The sequence below is a fragment of the Sarcophilus harrisii genome, chromosome 1 (assembly GCF_902635505.1).
Source record: "Sarcophilus harrisii chromosome 1, mSarHar1.11, whole genome shotgun sequence".
NCBI lineage: Eukaryota > Metazoa > Chordata > Mammalia > Dasyuromorphia > Dasyuridae > Sarcophilus > Sarcophilus harrisii.
Window position 1 is genome coordinate 646,676,939 of NC_045426.1, and position 18,430 is coordinate 646,695,368.

Consider the following 18,430-nt stretch of genomic DNA (forward strand, 5'->3'; position numbering starts at 1 on the left):
GGGACATACAGGGAGCTCCAGATAGAATGGGTTGGGGACCATAAAAAGAGAAAAGGATCAAACAGAAACTAAGAATAACACTGAAGAGAGCTTAGAGATCACCTAGTTCAGCCTCTTCATTTTAAAGATGAGAAAAATGGGGTTTAATAAACAAATGACTTGTCCAAGATCACACAGATTGAAGCCTTCTAATTCCCTGAGTCAGGACTTCTTCCCAGATTCATTCCCCTTTGATGTGAGGATTCCAAATTTCCACCTCCCCCAATCTCCCCCAATCCCCCCAAACTTCATCTTTCCCTCCATTCTTGGACTCCTTACCCTTTCCCCTGGGTCTCCAGGGAAGCCAGGTGGACCAGGAGGACCTGAAGGACCAACTATTCCCTGTGGGAAAAGAAAAGCAGGAGTCAAAATGGAAGAGATGTTTGGGGTTGGGACTGATTCCAGTGGTTTCTATAATGACCTCCTTACACTGATATCCCTCACTGACTTTCATCACTGACCCCTTTTTAAATATATATATTTCTATCTATGCTAAGTGAAGTGAGTAGAGCCAGGAGAACATAGTACACAGCAACCGCAAGATTATATGATGATCAATTCTGATAGACGTGACTCTTTTCAACAATGAGGTGATTCAGGCCAGTTCCAATGGTCTTGTGATAGAGAGAGCCACCTGCACAGTCCAGAGAGAGGACTGTGGGGACTCAGTATGGATCACAACATAGTATTTTCACTTTTTAAATTTTTGGTTGCTTGTTTTTTGTTTTCTTTCTCATTTTTTCCTTTTTGATTTGATTTTCCTTGGGCAGCATGATATTTGTGGAAATATGTATAGAAGAATTGCATGTTTAACCTATATTGGATTACTTGCCATCTAGGGAAAGGGGTAGGAGGAAGGAAGAGAAAAAATTTTGGAACACAAGGTTTTGCAAGAGTGAATGTTGAAAATTATCTATCCATGTGTTTTGAGAATAAAAAGCTTTAATAATAAATAAATTGATTAATTTTTAAAAATATTTCTATTTTTGACATTCTCTCCCTTCTGACATACCTTCCCCTATCATTGAAAAGGAAAAAAAATAAGAAACCCATCGCACATATTTAAGTCAGACAAAATCTTTTTTCTTCTGAACCCTTTTAGACCCTTCCCTACTTCCTCCCCTTATTTGAGCCCCATAACTGTCCCCCTTCAGTAACTCTTCACCAGCTATTTCTACAATGATCAATGTCTCCCTTTCAAGTCCTGCCCCCCACTGAACTTCAATGATTTCCTACAGTCTTCTATCATTCTCCCCACTCAACTCTACTGGCTTCCAATTCAAAGACACACCCCCCCCCCACACACACACACACACTTCGTCTCTAGCCTCCTCTGTGGCTATGTGGTTCTGTTGAGAGGAATGAAAAATCAATGTGAGGGGGTTTACTAAAGCGCATTCTGGGAAGATGGGATAACCAAAAGGAAAGGGAGAGAGGAAAAAGTTGGGTTATTAATGCTCACCAAAGGCCCTGGAAGTCCTGGGTACCCTTCAAACTGCTGGCCCTGCCAGAGAAACACAAATGTGACCCCCCAGCTAGTCACAGCATCCCTCCCGCACATCCCTACAGGGAAGGGCTCATCCAACACTCCAAACACATTTGGTGTTTATTATCCTCCACTCACCACTTCAATCACTGCTGGCTCTCCTTTCTGACCTTTTTCACCAGCATTCTAGGATGCAGTGGAAAGGAAAGAGAAGGTAATACAGAAAATCAGAATCCCTTCCAAATCTCAATCAGCCCTTCTTCCACTTTAAATAAAGTATCAACCCTGTGGTACTATCACACTGCTCTCCAGTTAGGGATCCTGTATCCTAGGCCCTCAACCTTTCCAGAGCATCTTGGGAAATTGTTCCTATAGAATTGCCTCTCCTCCAGACACTAGATGTCCCCCAAAGACTCATCACTTAGAATTTTTCAGTCCTCTAAAGTTTTCCATTTTTGGAAAACCTCCCCAGAGTTCCAAATACTCCTAGAGCCCTTCATTTCCCCCAAATTCCCAATTCTTCCATAGTTTCCGATTCCTCAGGAGGCATTTCATCCTTCAGAAATATCATCTCCTCAGACCTCTTATGCTACTCAGAGGCTATCTCCCAGCATCTATCATCCCCCACCCCCGAGTCTCCTATCCCTCAGAGCCTATTTTCCTAGAGCCCTGTATCTTCCCCAAGTCCCTTATTGCCCACAGACTTCCCCAAACTCACAGGAAATATATAGATCTGGGACTCTGGTCCACGCTCAGCCGGTCCATAGATGGAGTTCATAGTGTAGTTTCCCCTCTCTTCATCTCTTCCCTCCCTTGGCTCAGGGAGCTCCTGTGTATCTTCAAAAGACACTGACTCAATTCCAGGGTCCTGGGAAGAAGCCACAAGGGTTAGGAGAAGCAGGCACATCATTCATCCTGCTGAGCCCAAATAATCACCTTCTACTCCTCTTCCTCTCTCCACTCCTGCCCCACAATTCCTATCAGCCCCCCAAATCTCCCTCCCCAGACCCTGATCTTACCTTATAAGTGGTGACATTGAGATCGATGGCCACTGTGGATGCGATGACTGTGACATTTGAGGGGACAGTTGGGGCCACAGGCTCTGACTCAGGGAGGAGAGTTAGAGTCTCTCTCTCAGCAATGTGAGTGATGGTCTGAGAAAGAGAAAACAGATCAGCATCTCTGGGAGACCTGAAGTTGCAGGATCTGGGCAGAGGGCAGCCAGATCCACATATGATATAACACAGGCCAGGAAATAATTGAGCACAATTAGACACAGGGAGGGGAAGGTGTGGAGCTCGGATGTACAGGAGCTCAGAGTGAGCCTAGTGGGCTGTGCTTATGGGGAAAGATGGACTTCAGTGAAATCTGGGTCATAGATTGGGGGAGTGATGTATTTATATAAGGGGGGGGAAGATAAAGAATCATAAAATAGGCAACAACATGAACAAAGGAAAGTTAGTCCGAAGGAATAGGAGGGAAGCTTTGGGAGGTATTAGGATCATACTGGAAAATGTAGGTGCCAGATTAAGAGTTTTAGATGGTAGTCCTGAGGACAGTGAGACTGGTCAACAATAGCGTCAGTATCAGCCCTAAGGGCCAGGTGTCTGGAAGCTCGAAGCAGTATATTTCCCCTGGCCTTAGAATAACACTCAATGGTCAATCCTGCTCAGCCTGGCTAGAACAAGGGGGTGGAGGTGGGGGACCAGGATCAGACTTATTTCCCCACAATTCCCTGGGGGCCAGGGCAGCTGTGGGAAGAATTGGGTCAAGGGAAAGGAAAGGGGGAGAGATAAGAAGACAGTTCCTAGGCAAAAAGGTCAGAACTAAGGAGGGTAGGGAGGAGAACTGAAGGAGTCTGGGAAGGTCCAAGAAAGACTTGTTATTCCTACATCCTGGGGGCATGTGACAGTGACTAGCTGTATCTCTCACCCACCCCTGATTTCTTTTAAATGACCACTAGTCATCATTAATGAAAATTAAAGATGGGTGTGGCTGGTCTTCTTGGGGAAGGTAGAAGGGATGGAGGGGAGACCTTACCTGGCCCTCTGGTGAAATTGGAGGCACTTCTGGTTTCTCAGACTCCTTGTTTTTCTTCTTCTTCTTGCCCTTGCCCTTTCGGCCTTTCCGGCCCTTTCCCTTCCCTCTCCCCTTCCCTTTCCTTTGGGGAGGAGAGGTATCTGGCTCAACCTGAATAGAAGGCATTCTGCTCAGGGCCCCAGAAGATGCCCCCAGCAAGCATCCCTCTGCTTTGGGAACCCAGGCATTCTAGGTCCATAGGATCCTGGACTGTGAGCTAGTTATTAAGGATCACCTGTCCCAAGGTGAGTGATCTAATGTCACTTGCCCAAGGGCAGGAGCCATCCCATGCTAACAAGTCAGGAGTCACCTACTCCATACGAGGAGAATTATTTACCCCGTACCGGGGCATATAGAGCTATAGGTTCATAGATTTTAAAGTTGGAAGGAACTTTATAAGTCAAGTCCAACCCTTTTATTTTGCAAGGGAGAAAACTGAAGCCAAGAGAAATTAAGTCATTTGTCCTTAAAGAGCTTAATTGTTGAGGTGGTTAGTATCTCAGGTAGGATTCAAACTCAGGTCCTTCTGATTCCAAGTCCAGCATTCTATCCACACTGCCATCTAGTGGCCTCTAAGTAATTTTTGTGACAAATGCAAAGTTTTGCTTACCTCCATGGCTGGGGTAGCCAGAATGGCTGGGATAGCTGCAGTGGCTGGAGTAGCTGAGGTAGCTGGGGTAGCTGGGATAGACGGGACAGCTGGGGTAGCTGAGGTAGCTGGGGTAGCTGGGATGGCTGGGGTAGATGGGGTAGCTGAGGTAGTGGGCGTATCACACCCTGGCAGCAAGTTTTCACAGGCCCTGAAGGCAGCCTGAGCATCTTGCAGGATCATAAGGTCCTGGACATCCCCCTGCAGAGAGAAAAGGCAAGAGAGGGGAGTGAGGAGAGAGTCTGAGGAATCAGGAACTGGGATCATCCTTGCTCTCCCCCAGCCCTTTGATAGCACCTGCTACCTTCACCTCAGGACTATTCCTGATTCTAGCTCATGTAGGAAAAGGCTTAGAAAAGGTAATATCAGGTCTCCTGTCCTAAAGTAGAAAGGAGTGGGGGTGTAAGCTCCTGGAAACAACTCTAGAACAGCTGGGACTGACTAAGACTCTATCTACTACTCCCAGGCCCCCTCAGGCTGAGAGTGTGTGCTGGGGGTAGGGGAAGAAGATTGGGGCAGGGAGAGTAGGAATAAGATGAGTAATCTGACCCATCTCATCCCATTCCATGAAGTTGTGGGAACTGGGGGCCCCTGTGGAAGGGCACAGTCCTTGCTCCCTTCTCCCTCCATATATTCAATTTGGACCCAGCCTTAAGGAAAAGCTCATACTTCTCCCAGGCTCTAGATGCCTCTCTTCCAACACCCTCTTTCCATCTTCACCAAGTGTTTTCAGGGGTAAAGGGGTTTCACTGATATTTCTGTTCCAACACAAGGGCTGTGCCCATCATCTACATCAGGCCTTCAGAGATATGTAGTCCCCAACATTCTTAGGAATTCAAGGTTCCCCCATGGGACCTTAGAATGAAATATTCTCCAGTTCCACGCCTCTGAAACTTCGGAGAAGTTCTTCTTCCCAGAGACCTTCCTTCAAGAAACTCTTTCAGACCAAGTACTTTAAAAACCCACAATCCTCTACAATATTCTCTAGAGATTTCCACCCCTCCCTTCCCAAGCTTCATAAACTAACCCCTGCTCAGGTCATTTCCTTACCCTTACACAAAGACCCCACCCAAACCAAAATTATTCCTTTAGATCCCTCCAGGGATTCCCCATCCCCTCCAGAAATCCCTTAAAAACCCTCTAGGAAATCCCCAGAATCCTCTGAATGATCGGAGATTCACTCAGAGTTCCATCAGTGTTTTTCCAGGAAAAAAAAATCTAGATTCTCACTAGAGGGGCAGCTAAGGACTACCCTGGAGTCATAAATCTGAGTTCAAACCAGATACCTATTGGTTGTATGACCCTAGGCGAGTCACTTAACCCTGATTGCCTTCCCCTTCCCCCCCCCAAAAAAAGATTCTTATTAGACTTTTTCTGGAGACTCTCATTTAAGACTTTTCTAGAGAGTTTCCAGAGTATTCCTTAGTAGCCCTAAGATCCCAGAATCAAAGGAGAGAGGGAGGGGGAGCTAGTGGAGAGATTACAAACACCACAGGGAGGGGGGTCACTTTCAAAGCCTCACAATCTGGAATCCACCCTGACCCCCTCCCCATTAATAGTGTTAAACACACCCCAATACAATCTCACACCATTCTCGGCTCACAGCAGGCCTGAGCTGCACAACCCCACCCATTTCTTTAATCTGAACGTTTAGTTCCCCAGTTTGGAGGCCTGGAGCAAGGATGGGGGTGGGGATGGAGAGGTGGGGCTGAGATCTGGGAGAAGCCAAGAAGAAAGGAGCCCCAAGCTTTCCTGTAGAAGAAGGGTGCCTTCGGTTCTCCAGCCTGGTTTTCTGTTTTGCTCTAACATTGGGTGGATTTGGGGTTCAGGGGGTCAGGATCTCCCTTAGTCTGTCTGCACCCTGAACATCCTTCCCCTTCCAGTCTTCTCCATTTACAGACCATCACTGCTCCCTGGGTCTTCTTCCCTCCAAAGGTTCTGCCTCCTACCTGAAAGGTCTCTTCTCCAGAGTCCTGTGTCCCCAGCATAATGAACCCAGCTATGCTGATAGGGGTCAATCTCTGCCGGCCCCAGCTCACTGGGGGCTGTGGCTCACAGTCAACCACCAGAGTCACTGTCCAGCTGTCCACACTGACCGCCACACGGTGCCACCTGGAGGGAGAAGGAATTCAATCTTGACGCGGGGGTGGAAAATGCTGCTGCTCCCTCTTTTCTCAAATCCCCAGTCTATCAACCTGAGGTTAACTGGTCAGAGACACTCACCTGCCATCCATGAGGTCAACTGCTGAAGGAAGCAGGCTGGGGCTGGGTGGGTCAGACAGGAGCTGGGTTGGCCGCCCCACTCCTAGTCCCAGTTGCCTCACTCCCCTTTCATCATAAATGGACAGGAGGACTGCCTGAGCGGAAGAATAGCCCCTCAGGGTGATCAGCAGTGAAAAGTTCTCTGGAAAGTGACCAGCTGGGACAATGGGAGAAGACAACTGAGAATGGGACCTCCCCAGCGGCCTGGACTACCTCCCCCAACATCCTCCCAGTTTCCCCTTTCAGGTCTTACCTGGCCAAAGCTTCGCCACAGGAACACTGAGTTGGCTGGAGTTCCCCACCCAGAATGCTCGATCTCCTTCTGGGAACCTCTGAGGGCAGAAGCCAGGCACTTCGGGGACCTGGGCTTTGCCTTCCTTGATTCCCAATTCTTGAAGCACATCTACAGGATCAGCTGAAGGACCAAACCATAAAGTTGTGGGTGCTAAGGTGGGACAGGGGCTGAGACGCCTAACTCTGCCCACATATTGGTCTTGTGTTGGGGAGCTGATGCTTGGGAAGGGAGAAGCCAAGATTAGGAATTTGGGAGGCAGGACCTGGGCCTGGGACACCCTCTTCTCTGCTCTTACCACCCCCACACCCAGCTGTTCCATTTTGTTAGGCCTTTGGCTTCAATCTTTTTTACTTGGTCTTTAGTGAGAAAAAATCTGACCTACTTTTAGGATGAATCAAAAGTTCCTGGCCTGAGCCCCAGTGCCTGACTTTCTCTTTACTCCCCTAGTCCCAGCCCAGGGCCCCTGGGCCCTTACAGCTCTCACCCCTGTTCCTAGTCAGGCTGAAACTTCAGCTCTTCCCTCTCCTCTCTCCCTGGGATCCTTACCCCTCTTCCTCCCTCTGACTCCTGATCTTTTCCTGAGAAACAAGGGCAAGGGGACAAAAGGGAAAACACATATTCAGAGAATGTACGTTCTAGAAGGTTTGTTCTCATTGAAGTGTCCCCCCTACATATACACACAGAGGCAAACTGGCAGCAGGAAGAGACCAGATGTGAAGCAAATGATCCCCTCACTCAATGTCCACAAAACCACCCCCCATTAGGGAGTATATATTGAGGGTGTTTAATGAGTACTCCTCCCCAGCTACCCAAGAACAGGAGGGAGGGCAGGGGACAGGTAAGGGGGAGATACAATTATGGGAGCCGTATGTAAAGCAGCCCCCACCCTGGGAAAAACTAAAGTAGTCCAAGCGCAGACTAAGTGAATCCAGATGGGCCCCTCCCTTTGCTGCAGAGCAGAACTGAGGGGGAGTAGGGGGCTTCCCCTGGGCCCCCACCCACCCAACCTCCTGTCCTACTGACCTTCTGACCTCAGATTCTTGGCAGGATCAAGATTTCCACAGAATCTGCCATGATCTCACTCTAATCTCCCAGTCCTGCTGACTTCATAAAAGGGGAGGCAGATTCTACTCCTCCCCCCCCAGGAAGGGGGAAGATTAAGTGAAGGAGGGGTTTCCCTTGGACCTTCAGAGTTCCCCCTCCCATTATAGATCTTTCTTTGGTAAGGTTCCACATAGGACAATCTTCTCTTCCCCCTTCTTGGGATTCATAAACTTGTCTCATCAATTTTCTCTGTGTGTTTGTTTTTACTTCTGCCTTTTTCTTTTTTTTTAGCTGATTCTAAATTTCATAGGCTGGCATATAACTGGACTAAAAGGGCAGTCCTGACTCCTGTCCTGATTCTTCCCCTTGAGTACATGTGAGAAGGATTTGGAGAGAAAGGGGGGAAGGCTTAACATCAGGACTCCCTTAGGGAGTAAGGGTTGAGGCAGGGACTAGGACTCCGGCTCCCTGCTGATCACAAGATATCACATGGGTAGTCACTAGCCCATAGAGGGTCACCTCCAGTCATCCTGATTTATATCTTGCTACTGGCCCCAGATGGCTCTGAAAGAAAAAGTGAGGCTGGCCACTTGATAACAGCCCACCCTCACTTAAATACAACTCATTTGCATGTCATAGCATCATCTCCCTGATGTCATGGTCCTCTCCAAGAAAGCCAAGGACAAACAACAACGACGACAATACTGCCCCATCCTAAGGGAAGATATATAAGTGATGATCTGGCCACTCTCCCCCACCAGCCTTCCCACAATCATTCTATCTAAGACTCCCCCTCCAATCTTTGGGGTGGGAGTGTGAAGGGAGCAAATACTTCTGAATTGCTCATTCTTACAATTCCTGGCATTTGTAAATTCTAACCTAAATCCTCCCTGCTTCCATTTCAGATTCTTCCCCTTTCTTCCTCAGATGACTTTTCTAAAACTTACAGCCGGATCTGGTTCTCTCTCTAGTGTTGGAGTTAGCTCATTCCTTGCCTTTTCCCCAGGCCAGAGTGACCAAAGACAAGAGGCCTTTAGTCCTAGAGGATGGGGGCGGAGTTGGCACGAGCAACCTTTCCCTTCTCCCCCATTCTAACTCTCTGCCAAGCTAAGGAAAGAATGAAAGGGTCTGGGGCAATTACAGAGCTCAAGGTCTTCTTTAAGGACATTGAAACATTAATATGGGTTAGCTGTGGGGAGCAAAGGGACGTCCAATCCCAGATGTGGGAGAAGGGTTGTAGCCTTCCCAGAAGCAATCGGGACAGAGTACTTCAGAGTCACCTCCCTCTGAGGAATGCCTCTTCTAGGGGAGGGAATGGGGGTCCTTCCCCAGGGGATGGTGAGACCCCCCCTCTGCCAAATATGCACAGCTGGGTATGCGTCACAGTGACTGATGACTCACTCAGCCCAGGCCTAGGGCCACCCCGGGGGATGGTGAGAAATTACAGAGGAAAAACACTATTAAACTGGGTCGCAGCTGGTGGGGGAGGAGAGGATATTTGCCCCCTTCAACCCAGCCCCTGAACCCAGCCCTGCCCCTCCCCTTCTCCCTGGGCCCTGTCCATGGTGCTGAGCCGAGCGGCCTTAGGGACCGCCCAGGGCTCTTGTGCCGTAGGAAGCAGGAGGAGGCTGCCCAAGATAGGGACTCCCGTTAGCCTGCAGCATATCCATAGTCAAATGAAGTAAATGGGATTGGAGTTTGGAGAAAAAGAGGGAGATATGGGCAAAATCACTCGCGGGTAGGAAGGATGACCTGGGAGGCAGTTCAGACCTCCAGGGGGCGCCATCACCTCCCGATTTTGCTTTCCTCCCCCAAAGCTAAGGGATGGGCAGAAGTTAATGAGATAAATATTCTCTCGGATAAATTCCCACAAATATTATTCTCATATCATCACTATCATGGCACACAATGATACAATAAAATAACAGATTTATGCAACACAATTAAGCATAATTTCGCATGACAAATCGAGAAATACACAATGTCACTCATATGAATATTATTGTTCCCCAATTGTTTCAGTCCAATTTGATTTTATGTGACCCCATCTTGGCAAAGATACTGGAGTGACTTGTTAATTCCTTTTCCAGCTCACTTTAGAGATGAGGAAACTGAAGCAAACAAGGTTCAGTGACTTGTCTAGGATCACACAGCTGGTGTGTGAGGTCAGATTTGAACACAGGTTTTAATTAGCTAATACAGCCACTGCTGCACAACCGTTATGTCTCACAGACTCCCAATACACTTAGTGTCCCGATACAGACATCCTGTTATCACACTCATAATCATTTAAATCATTCGCTGAGACAACTAGCTTTCAATTGTCAGAGCGCCCACAGAATAATTCACACTCACTACTCAAACAAAACACACAAACATACTTTTATCACACTCATAAACATTAAATCATTCTCTGAGACATACTAGCGTTCAACTGCCAGAGCGCACACAGAATAATTTACACCGACTATTCAGACAATACACATAAACATGCAATCATGCTCACAGATACTTGAGCATTCCCCCAAGGCTACACAATGCTACAATGCACACGGTGCTGTGTGTGACAATCACAACCACAGACACAATAGTACAAGGATCCACGACCAGAATCACACGATTCTATCACTACCTTACATGCAATACAGACCGACAAATCACAACTAGTACCATAACGCAGTGATAGTCACACATATACACTGACACGATCACCCAGTCCCTATTCCACTTCAAACACAGTCACAATCACATGCAAATCACTCAAACTGATAATCGCGATGACTTAACACATAATTGCAGACTATAGGCACGGAACGACACACTACAATTTATTGTGTCTCACGCAATCACACCCTCATTCCCCCCAGCCCCACCCAAAGCACCGAGAAAAATTCTGGGATTCCCCTTCCTTTCACTCTTCAGGACTGGGGTGGGGGGGGGGGACGGTATTTTTACTTGGGAAATCCAGACACCCCCGATCCCCACTTACCAATTCCCCCTTGGGGCAGTTGCATCAGGGAAGTGAGGAACAGGAAAAAATCTGCCCAGGATCTGGACCAGCCCCGTTCTCGGCTACCGGTCCCATCCCTCATCCTCACTTCCAGCCGGCCCCGGCCCGGGTCGCAGCAGTGTGCCGCGATCACCCGCTGAAGGGCACAGGGGAAGCCTCTTTGCTACAGGTGGGAGAGGTGGGGGGAGGGGATCCTCTCAACTGGGCTCCCACTTCAAACTTAAAGCAACTTCTCCAGACTTCTGAGCAGAAACTTGTCGGAGCCCCCGCCCCCTCTGGTTCTGTCCCGTCCCTACCCCACCCGGGCGCTCCGGCCCAGCCTGGGCCGGGCCGGGCAGGGCGGGGCCGGGCGAGGCGGGGCGGGGGCGTGCTCACTTGGAACTCTCCCTGGAGGGAAGCCGGAGTTGGGAAAATTTTGTCCAGAGACCTAATTGGCCGATTCTATGGAGCGTCTCTCACAGACTCTCACTGAGGGCTGGGAGCCGGGGCAAAATTATTCCAATCCAGTCTCCCCCTCCAGGCTTAAGAGTTTATGATGGGGGACTCCAGAGTAATTTGAGCCTTCTGCGGCCCTATCCCAACCTAAGGCAGGTCTCAGCACATGTGTGTCTGTGTCTATGTCTGTTTCTCTGTACACGTGCGTGCTTGCGTGCACATCCGTGCTTTTAAGTGGCTCCAGAATTCTTGAGTCTGGGTTTGGGGGATTCCCTGAATCTGGTTATGCTCTGAACTTAAGCCCATATATAAGTTTTTCTGGGGAGGAACGAAAAGACCTGGGAGGGGAGGAGGACAGACACCTAGAGGAAAGAGACTGCTGGAGTGGGGAATCCCTGCTCTGTCTCCAGAGGCAAAAGAAGCCCCGACCTTGAAGAAGGGCTTGACCCCATTCTTATTGGCCCTCTCTTCAAAAACAAAGCATTTTTGTGAGCAGAGTGGAAGACTGAGTCTGGCCTGAAATCGGGGTGTAGAGGATGGTGGGACTCAAATATCCCTACTCCTGCTCATCACTACTCACCACCAGTAATAATACTGATGAGACCTCTAGGTAGCTTCTGAGTGTGTAGGAAAAAATGTTTCCAGAATCCTGATCCTGTTAGGGGTTTCTTGGCAAAGTTACTGGGAGTAGTTTGCCACTTCCTTCTCCAGCTCATTTTATGGTTGAGGAAACTTAGGCCAATACAGTTGAATGACTTGTCCAAAGTCACACAGCTAGTGTCTGAAGCCAGATTTGAACTCTTCCTTACTTCAATCCCAGCATTCTATCCACTTGGCCACCCAGCTGCCCTTAGGAAATCATACCAAGTCTATAACTTCTTGTATCTCCCCATAAGTGGGCTTATCATCTCAGTTCTTCTCTCTCCCAACCCCCTTTCTCTCCCTATCTCTCTCTCTTTGTCTCTCTATCTCAGTATCTGTTTCTATGTGACTCTCTTTCTCTCTGTCATGCCCAATCCCTGTACTTCAGCCTTTCCCAGCCCAAAGTCTTGTGTCACTCTTTCCAGTGGATCAGGGGTCCTAAAAACACAGATTTCTGTTTGACTCCCTAAAATCTATGATGTAAAGAAAATGGGGTGGGAATGGTTCCCAAAGCTCTCAGTTCTTGAGATAGTAGCCTAAAAGGAGATGTAAAGAGCATTAAGATAGAAAACTGACATTAGGAGCCATCTGATCTTACCATTTAATTTTACAAACAGGAGAAACTGAGGTCCAGAAATATTAAAAGATCTGCCCATGATCACACTCATAGCAAACAGCAGAGCCTTCTGATGCTAATGTATACTTCAAATTGTTCCCTAATTTCTCCATTAGGTGAAAGAGCTCCTTGTGTTTAGTGGTTGGAGGAAGTATGGTTAGTTATTCCCCTTCCTATCTTCTCTATCTCCCTTCCTGACCTCTTTCTTATTTACTCTTAAGCCATTGGTTCATTATCCCTACGTTATACAACTGCACAGGGATCAGGTGATCTTGGAAGGAAAGGGGAGGGGAGATTTCCAGGCCTGATCATATAAGCAAGGATGACCACATGACTCAGAGGGGTCAGAAATGGCAAGAGCTGAGGACCCCAGGACTGTCCTGATTACCGGCTGCTCTTCAGGGATTGGTCTGCATCTGGCTGTAAAATTGGCTCAAGACCCTCAACAGAGATACCATGGTGAGCAGGGAAAAAGGATGGGGATGGATCTGGGACCCCTTTCACTGGAAAATGGGCGGCCCCAGTTTTAATAGGGGTGGAAGACTGAGACAGATATATATGTGTGTGTGTTACATATTAACATGTTACATATATACATATGTTTCCATATGTATATACAAATGTTAACAAAGAGGCAGACATACAGAAATAGGCATAACCACAAAAGCAGCCATGTAGGTATAGGAATGCAATTCAATTCAACTTTTAGTGATACAATTGTAAACATTTTGACAGAGATTCATTCACACAAGATAGACACATTGACAAAACCATATGCACAGCCCCTCTGTCCTCCTTTGCCATTACTTCTTTCCCATCCGTTTCGTCTAAATTTTCCAAGGATTGAGGAAGAATGCATCATGGGGACCTTTCCTCACCCCAGGCTTGAAGATACCCCTTTCTCTATTCCTTACCCCATTTTCAGTTGTCTTCTTTCCTGCTTTCCCATCTTCCTCCTTCCTTATAGGATTACACCTTCAGGACTAAGCCTCTTACATAAGTGTAATCTTGGACATATGTACGTCCTTCACATGTGTACAGAGGGAGGATTTGGGAGGCCCTTGCATCCCCCTTTCTAGGTAGTCCTCTCATTACTTCCATTAGATCAGGTGATCCCATAAATAATACAATAATCCCTGGCTCCCCAGACTGGTCACCTTCTTCCTCCCTACACACAAATCATTAGGACCCAGAGGGATCAATGTTGTTATGAGCAAAAGAGCTATTACTCAAGCGAAGTAGTGAATGTGTCAGGGGGGAGGGAGGGGGAGACACTAGGACTTTGGGTGAGTGGGGGGAGGCTAGAACTTGAGGACCCAGTTGGATTTCTGTCAAACTGGATAGAGCCTCCTTCCCTCTCCTCCTGTGCCAGTTACCCTTATGCAGCAGACACACAGACACTCAGACTAGAGGCAGATTAATGTAGTGGATAGGGCACTGGCATGATAGTCAAAAAGATATGTCTATAAGTCTAATCCCCATGTGAAATGTAATCTCCTCCAAAACAGACCCAGAAAGTGTCTACCTGGTCTTAACTTTGAAGACAGTTATTAATGAAAACTCACCACCTCCCAAGACACCCCATTTCTTTTTTGAATAGCTCTAACTATAAGATTTTCCTTATCTGAGCTAAAATCTGTTTTCCTTTCATGTATGTATCTTCCATTCTCTGATCCTACTTCTATGTGTTCATAGATCTGCAGTCCATGCAACATGTGTGTGATTCAACCATGATTAAGCTCCAATTATGTACATACTGATTCATGGATATACACACACTAAACCATAGGAACCAGAGGCAATTGTCTCATAGGAGCTGGAGGAGGTGGGGCCCCGGGAGATTGTGCTGCTCCCTTACAACAATACAATGTTCTTGGTCACTGTAGTGATCGCCACCATGCGGGACCTGGGGAAGAAAGAGAAACTGGAGGCTGCAGCTGGAGAGTCTCTAGGGCGGACGTTGACCGTGGCACAAATGGATGTCTGCAGTGAGGACTCCGTGTCTGCCTGCCTAAGCTCCATTAAGGGAGGGTCTCTGGATGTGCTAGGTGAGGCAGACCTTCTTCAGCCTGATCCTTCTAAGGAGTCAGCGAGTCCACCTCCAGCCCAAACAAAGGGTGGGAGATTCTTTCCCTCACCCTCTACAGTGGAAAGATGGTTGGATTTGAGCCTGAGCTCTTGGCATGTCTGGCTATTATTCACCACATGTGAGATCTGGGGCAAGCCATCTCTCTTTTGGCTTGTTCCTCTATCTATAAAATGAGGATGTTAAATTAGATCAAGGGTTCTTTTTTTAAAATTCAATTATATTTTATTTTTAGTTCTGAATTTTCTCCCTTCCACTTTTCTGCCCATTGGGAAAGCAAGAAAAACAAAACCCTTTACAAATGTGTATAGTCAAGCAAAACAAATTCCCACATTATTCATATAAAAATATGCATACTTCAATCTTTACTCCAAATCCATCACCTTTCTATTTAGAAATAGTATGTTTTGCCATGAATCCTCTGGAACTGTTTAATAGCATTATGTTGTAGATTGAGGGATCTTAACTTGGGATCCAAGAGGTCTGTGGACAGATTTCTGAGGGTCCAGGAACTTGGATCAGGAAAAAAAAATGACATCTTTTTTCAATATAATAGTTGTTGGGTTTTGGGTTTTGGGTTTTGGGTTTTTTTTTTTTTTTTGGTAATCCTATGTATTTAAAAATCATGATTCTGAAAACCCATGATTCTTGGGTTTCATCAAACTAATTGCTTAAGGGTTCTGTGACATCAAAAAAAAGGGACGAAACTCTGATCAAAACGGACAATGAGGTTTCTAGTTGCAAGTTTATGCTATCCTACCATCTTCTTAGAGCCATAGTCAAGGAGACAGAAGGCTGTGTTCTAGCCACTGACAAGTTGTATGATCTTGGGCGAGTAACTTTCCTTCTCTTGGTCTCATTTTCCTGTCCTGGCTTAGTTGATCTCAGCTCTTTCCTATGGCTCCTCTATGACCCTGACTGCCACTCCCCAGCAGCAAGAACTCCTTTCCCAGATTGGAGCTCAATCCTTCCCACTTAGACTAAAATAATCTGGCTCTCTTCTTCAGTTCCAGATGGGGATGGAGTGGTAGGTATGGGGGCAGGAAATAGATCTGTCTAGGGATAGGGAGTGGCCAGGGCCCATCTTCAGAGATCTTTTTCCTACTCCCTCCAGTGAACAACGCAGGTTTGGGACTTGTTGGGCCCCTGGAGAGCCTCAATATGACAGACATCAAGAAGGTCTTTGAAACCAACTTCTTTGGGGTAGTCCAACTGATCAAGGCTGTGCTGCCTAGCATGAAGCAGAGACGTAGGGGCCACATCGTGGTGATCAGCAGTGTCATGGGAATGCAGGGTAAGACTCCTTTCCCAATCCCTGGGATCTTCCATATTGAGTCCTATTTCTGAATAAGAAGATAACCCCACTCAGATCCATTCACTTGATATATGGGCTTCCTTACTGAAAGGGAAGATATGGCCTTACTCAGGACACCCTCCTCCCCTGCTTCATCTCCATCCCAATCCCACCCAGGAACCTTGTCTACCTAATGGTCCCAACTTCTGAAGGAAGAAATTGAGGTCCACTTAGATATTCCTAGAATAGGAGGCAGAATTGGCGTATGGGCTCCCCTGGGCATCCACTGAACCTGAATACATTCCTATCCTGGAAAATTGTCTTTCTAGGTATCATATTCAATGACATCTACTCGGCCTCTAAGTTTGCAATAGAGGGATTCTGTGAGAGTCTGGCTGTGCAGCTTCTGCAGTTCAATATCTTGTGAGATGGGGATGGAACTCGGGGTGGAATATTTTGGGGATCTGAACTCTGAGTGGAAGAGCTGAGGAGAGAGAGAGGGAAGATCTGTACCCTGAGGAGGAGAGGAGGTAGGCCCTGAAAAGGGCCAGTGAGGGAAGGGGTCTTAAAGGGTATGAGGGGATAGGAAGGTCTGAGCCTTAGAAGCCAGGGATTGATAGAAGAGAAAGAGACCTAAGGTCTGAGAGGGTGTCCTGAGGGAGGAGTGGGTCCTAGATGCTGAGTGGGAGAAAGCCTAGATTCTAAGGGGCTGGGGTCTGAGGTGAGAAGAGTCCCTGAAAGGATTTTGCTGTTGGAGGGTGTCCTTGATTGTAGTGCCTTCCTGGGGAATTCCACTTCACTGAATTGATAACTCCCAAAATGCATTGTGAGGATAGTCAGTCATTGGAGAAAGACTTTATGGGAGTCCAAAGAAGTCTTAGGCTTTCATCTCTCCCTAGTGTGTCCTTAGTGGAACCAGGGCCGGTGAACACAGAGTTTGAAGCCAAGTTAATGGCCCAGATTTCCAAGGATAATTTCCCTGGCACTGACCCTGACACCTTGAGCTACTTTCTCAATATTTACCTCCCGGCATCAAAGGAGATTTTCCAGACACTGGGCCAGAGCCCCGACGATGTTGTCCAGGTAAGGGGGTATAGGGGATGGAAATCTTTATTCCTCCCAACTCTCTCTTCCTCCCCCATTTCACCAGCAAAGCCATGGAGCAGGGCATCTCTTGGGATGGGACTGCCCATACCTTCCATGACTTCCTCTGACCCTAACTAGACTCCTGACCTCCACTTCCCTCCTTTCTTGCCTCCCTTGGGCTTCTGTTTCCATTATTATTGTCTCTTTGGAGGCTCGGGAAATGTGAGCCTAAGAGTCAGGAGCCTACTCTTTCCAGGCCATCGTCCAGGTGATTGGCTCAACACGTCCATCCCTTCGTTATCAGACCAATGCTCTGTATACGCCCCTGACTGCCCTGAAGTATGCTGACCCTTCCGGAGACCTCTCCGTCCGCACTTTCTACCGTCTCCTCTTCCGCTGCCAGCCCTTTTTCCGATTCAGTCTCTGTTGCCTGCGATGCCTTACAGGGAACTGCCTCCGGCCCAGAATCACACCCATGTGAGGGGATCTCACACCTGTTGGGGGCTCAGAGCCATGTGAAAGGGACAGTATGTATGAGGAAGTTCATGTCCATGTAAAGAAGTCATGTGTAGTCAGAGATAGGAATGAATATCAGTCAGAGGCTCTCTTTTCAGTCTTTTCAAGAAATGATGCTCGAAATCCTAAATTTATAATCCCTTCCATTGGTGGGAGTTTATTCCTGGACTCTGGCCTAAGTACCAGTCTTGTACTTCAGCCTTCTCCCTCCCACCCTCATCTACACACTTCACTGTGAATTTAGTAACACTTTGCAAGTGAATCTGTATTTTATTTTATTGGCACTTTTAATTTAATATTTTATTTTTTCTCAATTACCTGTAAAAGCAACATTCATTTAAAACATTCATTAAAACATTTTTTTGAGTTCCAAGTTCCTCCTTCCTGTTCTCCCCTCATTAATAAAGCAAGCAATTTTATATAGGTTATGCAAAGTACATTTCTATTTTAGTCATGTGGTAAAGAAAAATAGAAAAAATAAAATAAAGTTTTAAAAAATATATTTTAATCTGTATTCAGTCTATCAGTTCTTTCTCTGGAAATGGAGAGTATTTTTCATCATGAGTTCTTCAAAATTTTCTTGGATCATTATATTGCTGACAGTAGCTAAGTCATTCACAGTTATACATATTGCTGTTACTATATACAATATTCTCCTGTTTCTGCTCATTTCATTTTGCATCAGTTCATATAAGTCTCTTCAGATTTTTCTGAGAGCATTCTGCTTATCATTTCCATCACAATCAGAACTTATTCAGCCATTCCCCAAATTGATACGCATCCCCTCAATTTCTTATTCTTTGCCACACTAAAATTGTTGTACATGTACAAAAAATATTTGTGTATATGTTGATCTTTTTCCTTTTCATTTTTCATCTCTTTGGGATACAG

At 46.8% G+C, this 18,430-nt stretch overlaps 2 protein-coding genes across 2 annotated transcripts in view; one reads left to right on the top strand and one right to left on the bottom strand.

Annotated features, from left to right (window-relative positions):
* COL5A3 (collagen type V alpha 3 chain) overlaps window positions 1–11,191 on the bottom strand; it is a 35,538-nt gene extending 24,347 nt beyond the window's left edge. Inside the window, exons 1-11 of the mRNA XM_023496595.2 lie at window positions 10,844–11,191; window positions 6,769–6,930; window positions 6,477–6,672; window positions 6,203–6,365; window positions 4,215–4,454; window positions 3,566–3,715; window positions 2,545–2,679; window positions 2,244–2,393; window positions 1,664–1,711; window positions 1,502–1,543; window positions 319–381 (exon numbers count right to left, since the gene is read on the bottom strand). Of these exons, the coding sequence (XP_023352363.2) occupies window positions 319–381; window positions 1,502–1,543; window positions 1,664–1,711; window positions 2,244–2,393; window positions 2,545–2,679; window positions 3,566–3,715; window positions 4,215–4,454; window positions 6,203–6,365; window positions 6,477–6,672; window positions 6,769–6,930; window positions 10,844–10,946 (1,452 nt within the window). The 5' untranslated portion in view covers window positions 10,947–11,191. The remainder of the gene's footprint in view (window positions 1–318; window positions 382–1,501; window positions 1,544–1,663; window positions 1,712–2,243; window positions 2,394–2,544; window positions 2,680–3,565; window positions 3,716–4,214; window positions 4,455–6,202; window positions 6,366–6,476; window positions 6,673–6,768; window positions 6,931–10,843) is intronic.
* A 1,363-nt stretch (window positions 11,192–12,554) lies between these two features.
* On the top strand, window positions 12,555–17,994 carry RDH8 (retinol dehydrogenase 8). The gene is made up of 6 exons (XM_003760469.4): window positions 12,555–13,016; window positions 14,444–14,605; window positions 15,758–15,937; window positions 16,267–16,360; window positions 16,837–17,020; window positions 17,280–17,994. The coding sequence occupies exons 1-6, from the start codon at window positions 12,908–12,910 to the stop codon at window positions 17,502–17,504; spliced, it is 954 nt and encodes a 317-aa protein (XP_003760517.1). The 5' UTR covers window positions 12,555–12,907; the 3' UTR covers window positions 17,505–17,994.
* Window positions 17,995–18,430: the final 436 nt, after the last annotated feature.

Coding starts and splice junctions, on each gene's coding strand:
- RDH8 (XM_003760469.4), top strand. CDS start 12,908: ATGGCAAGAGCTGAGGACCCCAGGACTGTCCTGATTACCGGCTGCTCT. Junction 15,938..16,266: donor CAGTGTCATGGGAATGCAGG/GTAAGACTCCTT, acceptor TTGTCTTTCTAG/GTATCATATTCAATGACATC. Junction 17,021..17,279: donor GCCCCGACGATGTTGTCCAG/GTAAGGGGGTAT, acceptor TACTCTTTCCAG/GCCATCGTCCAGGTGATTGG.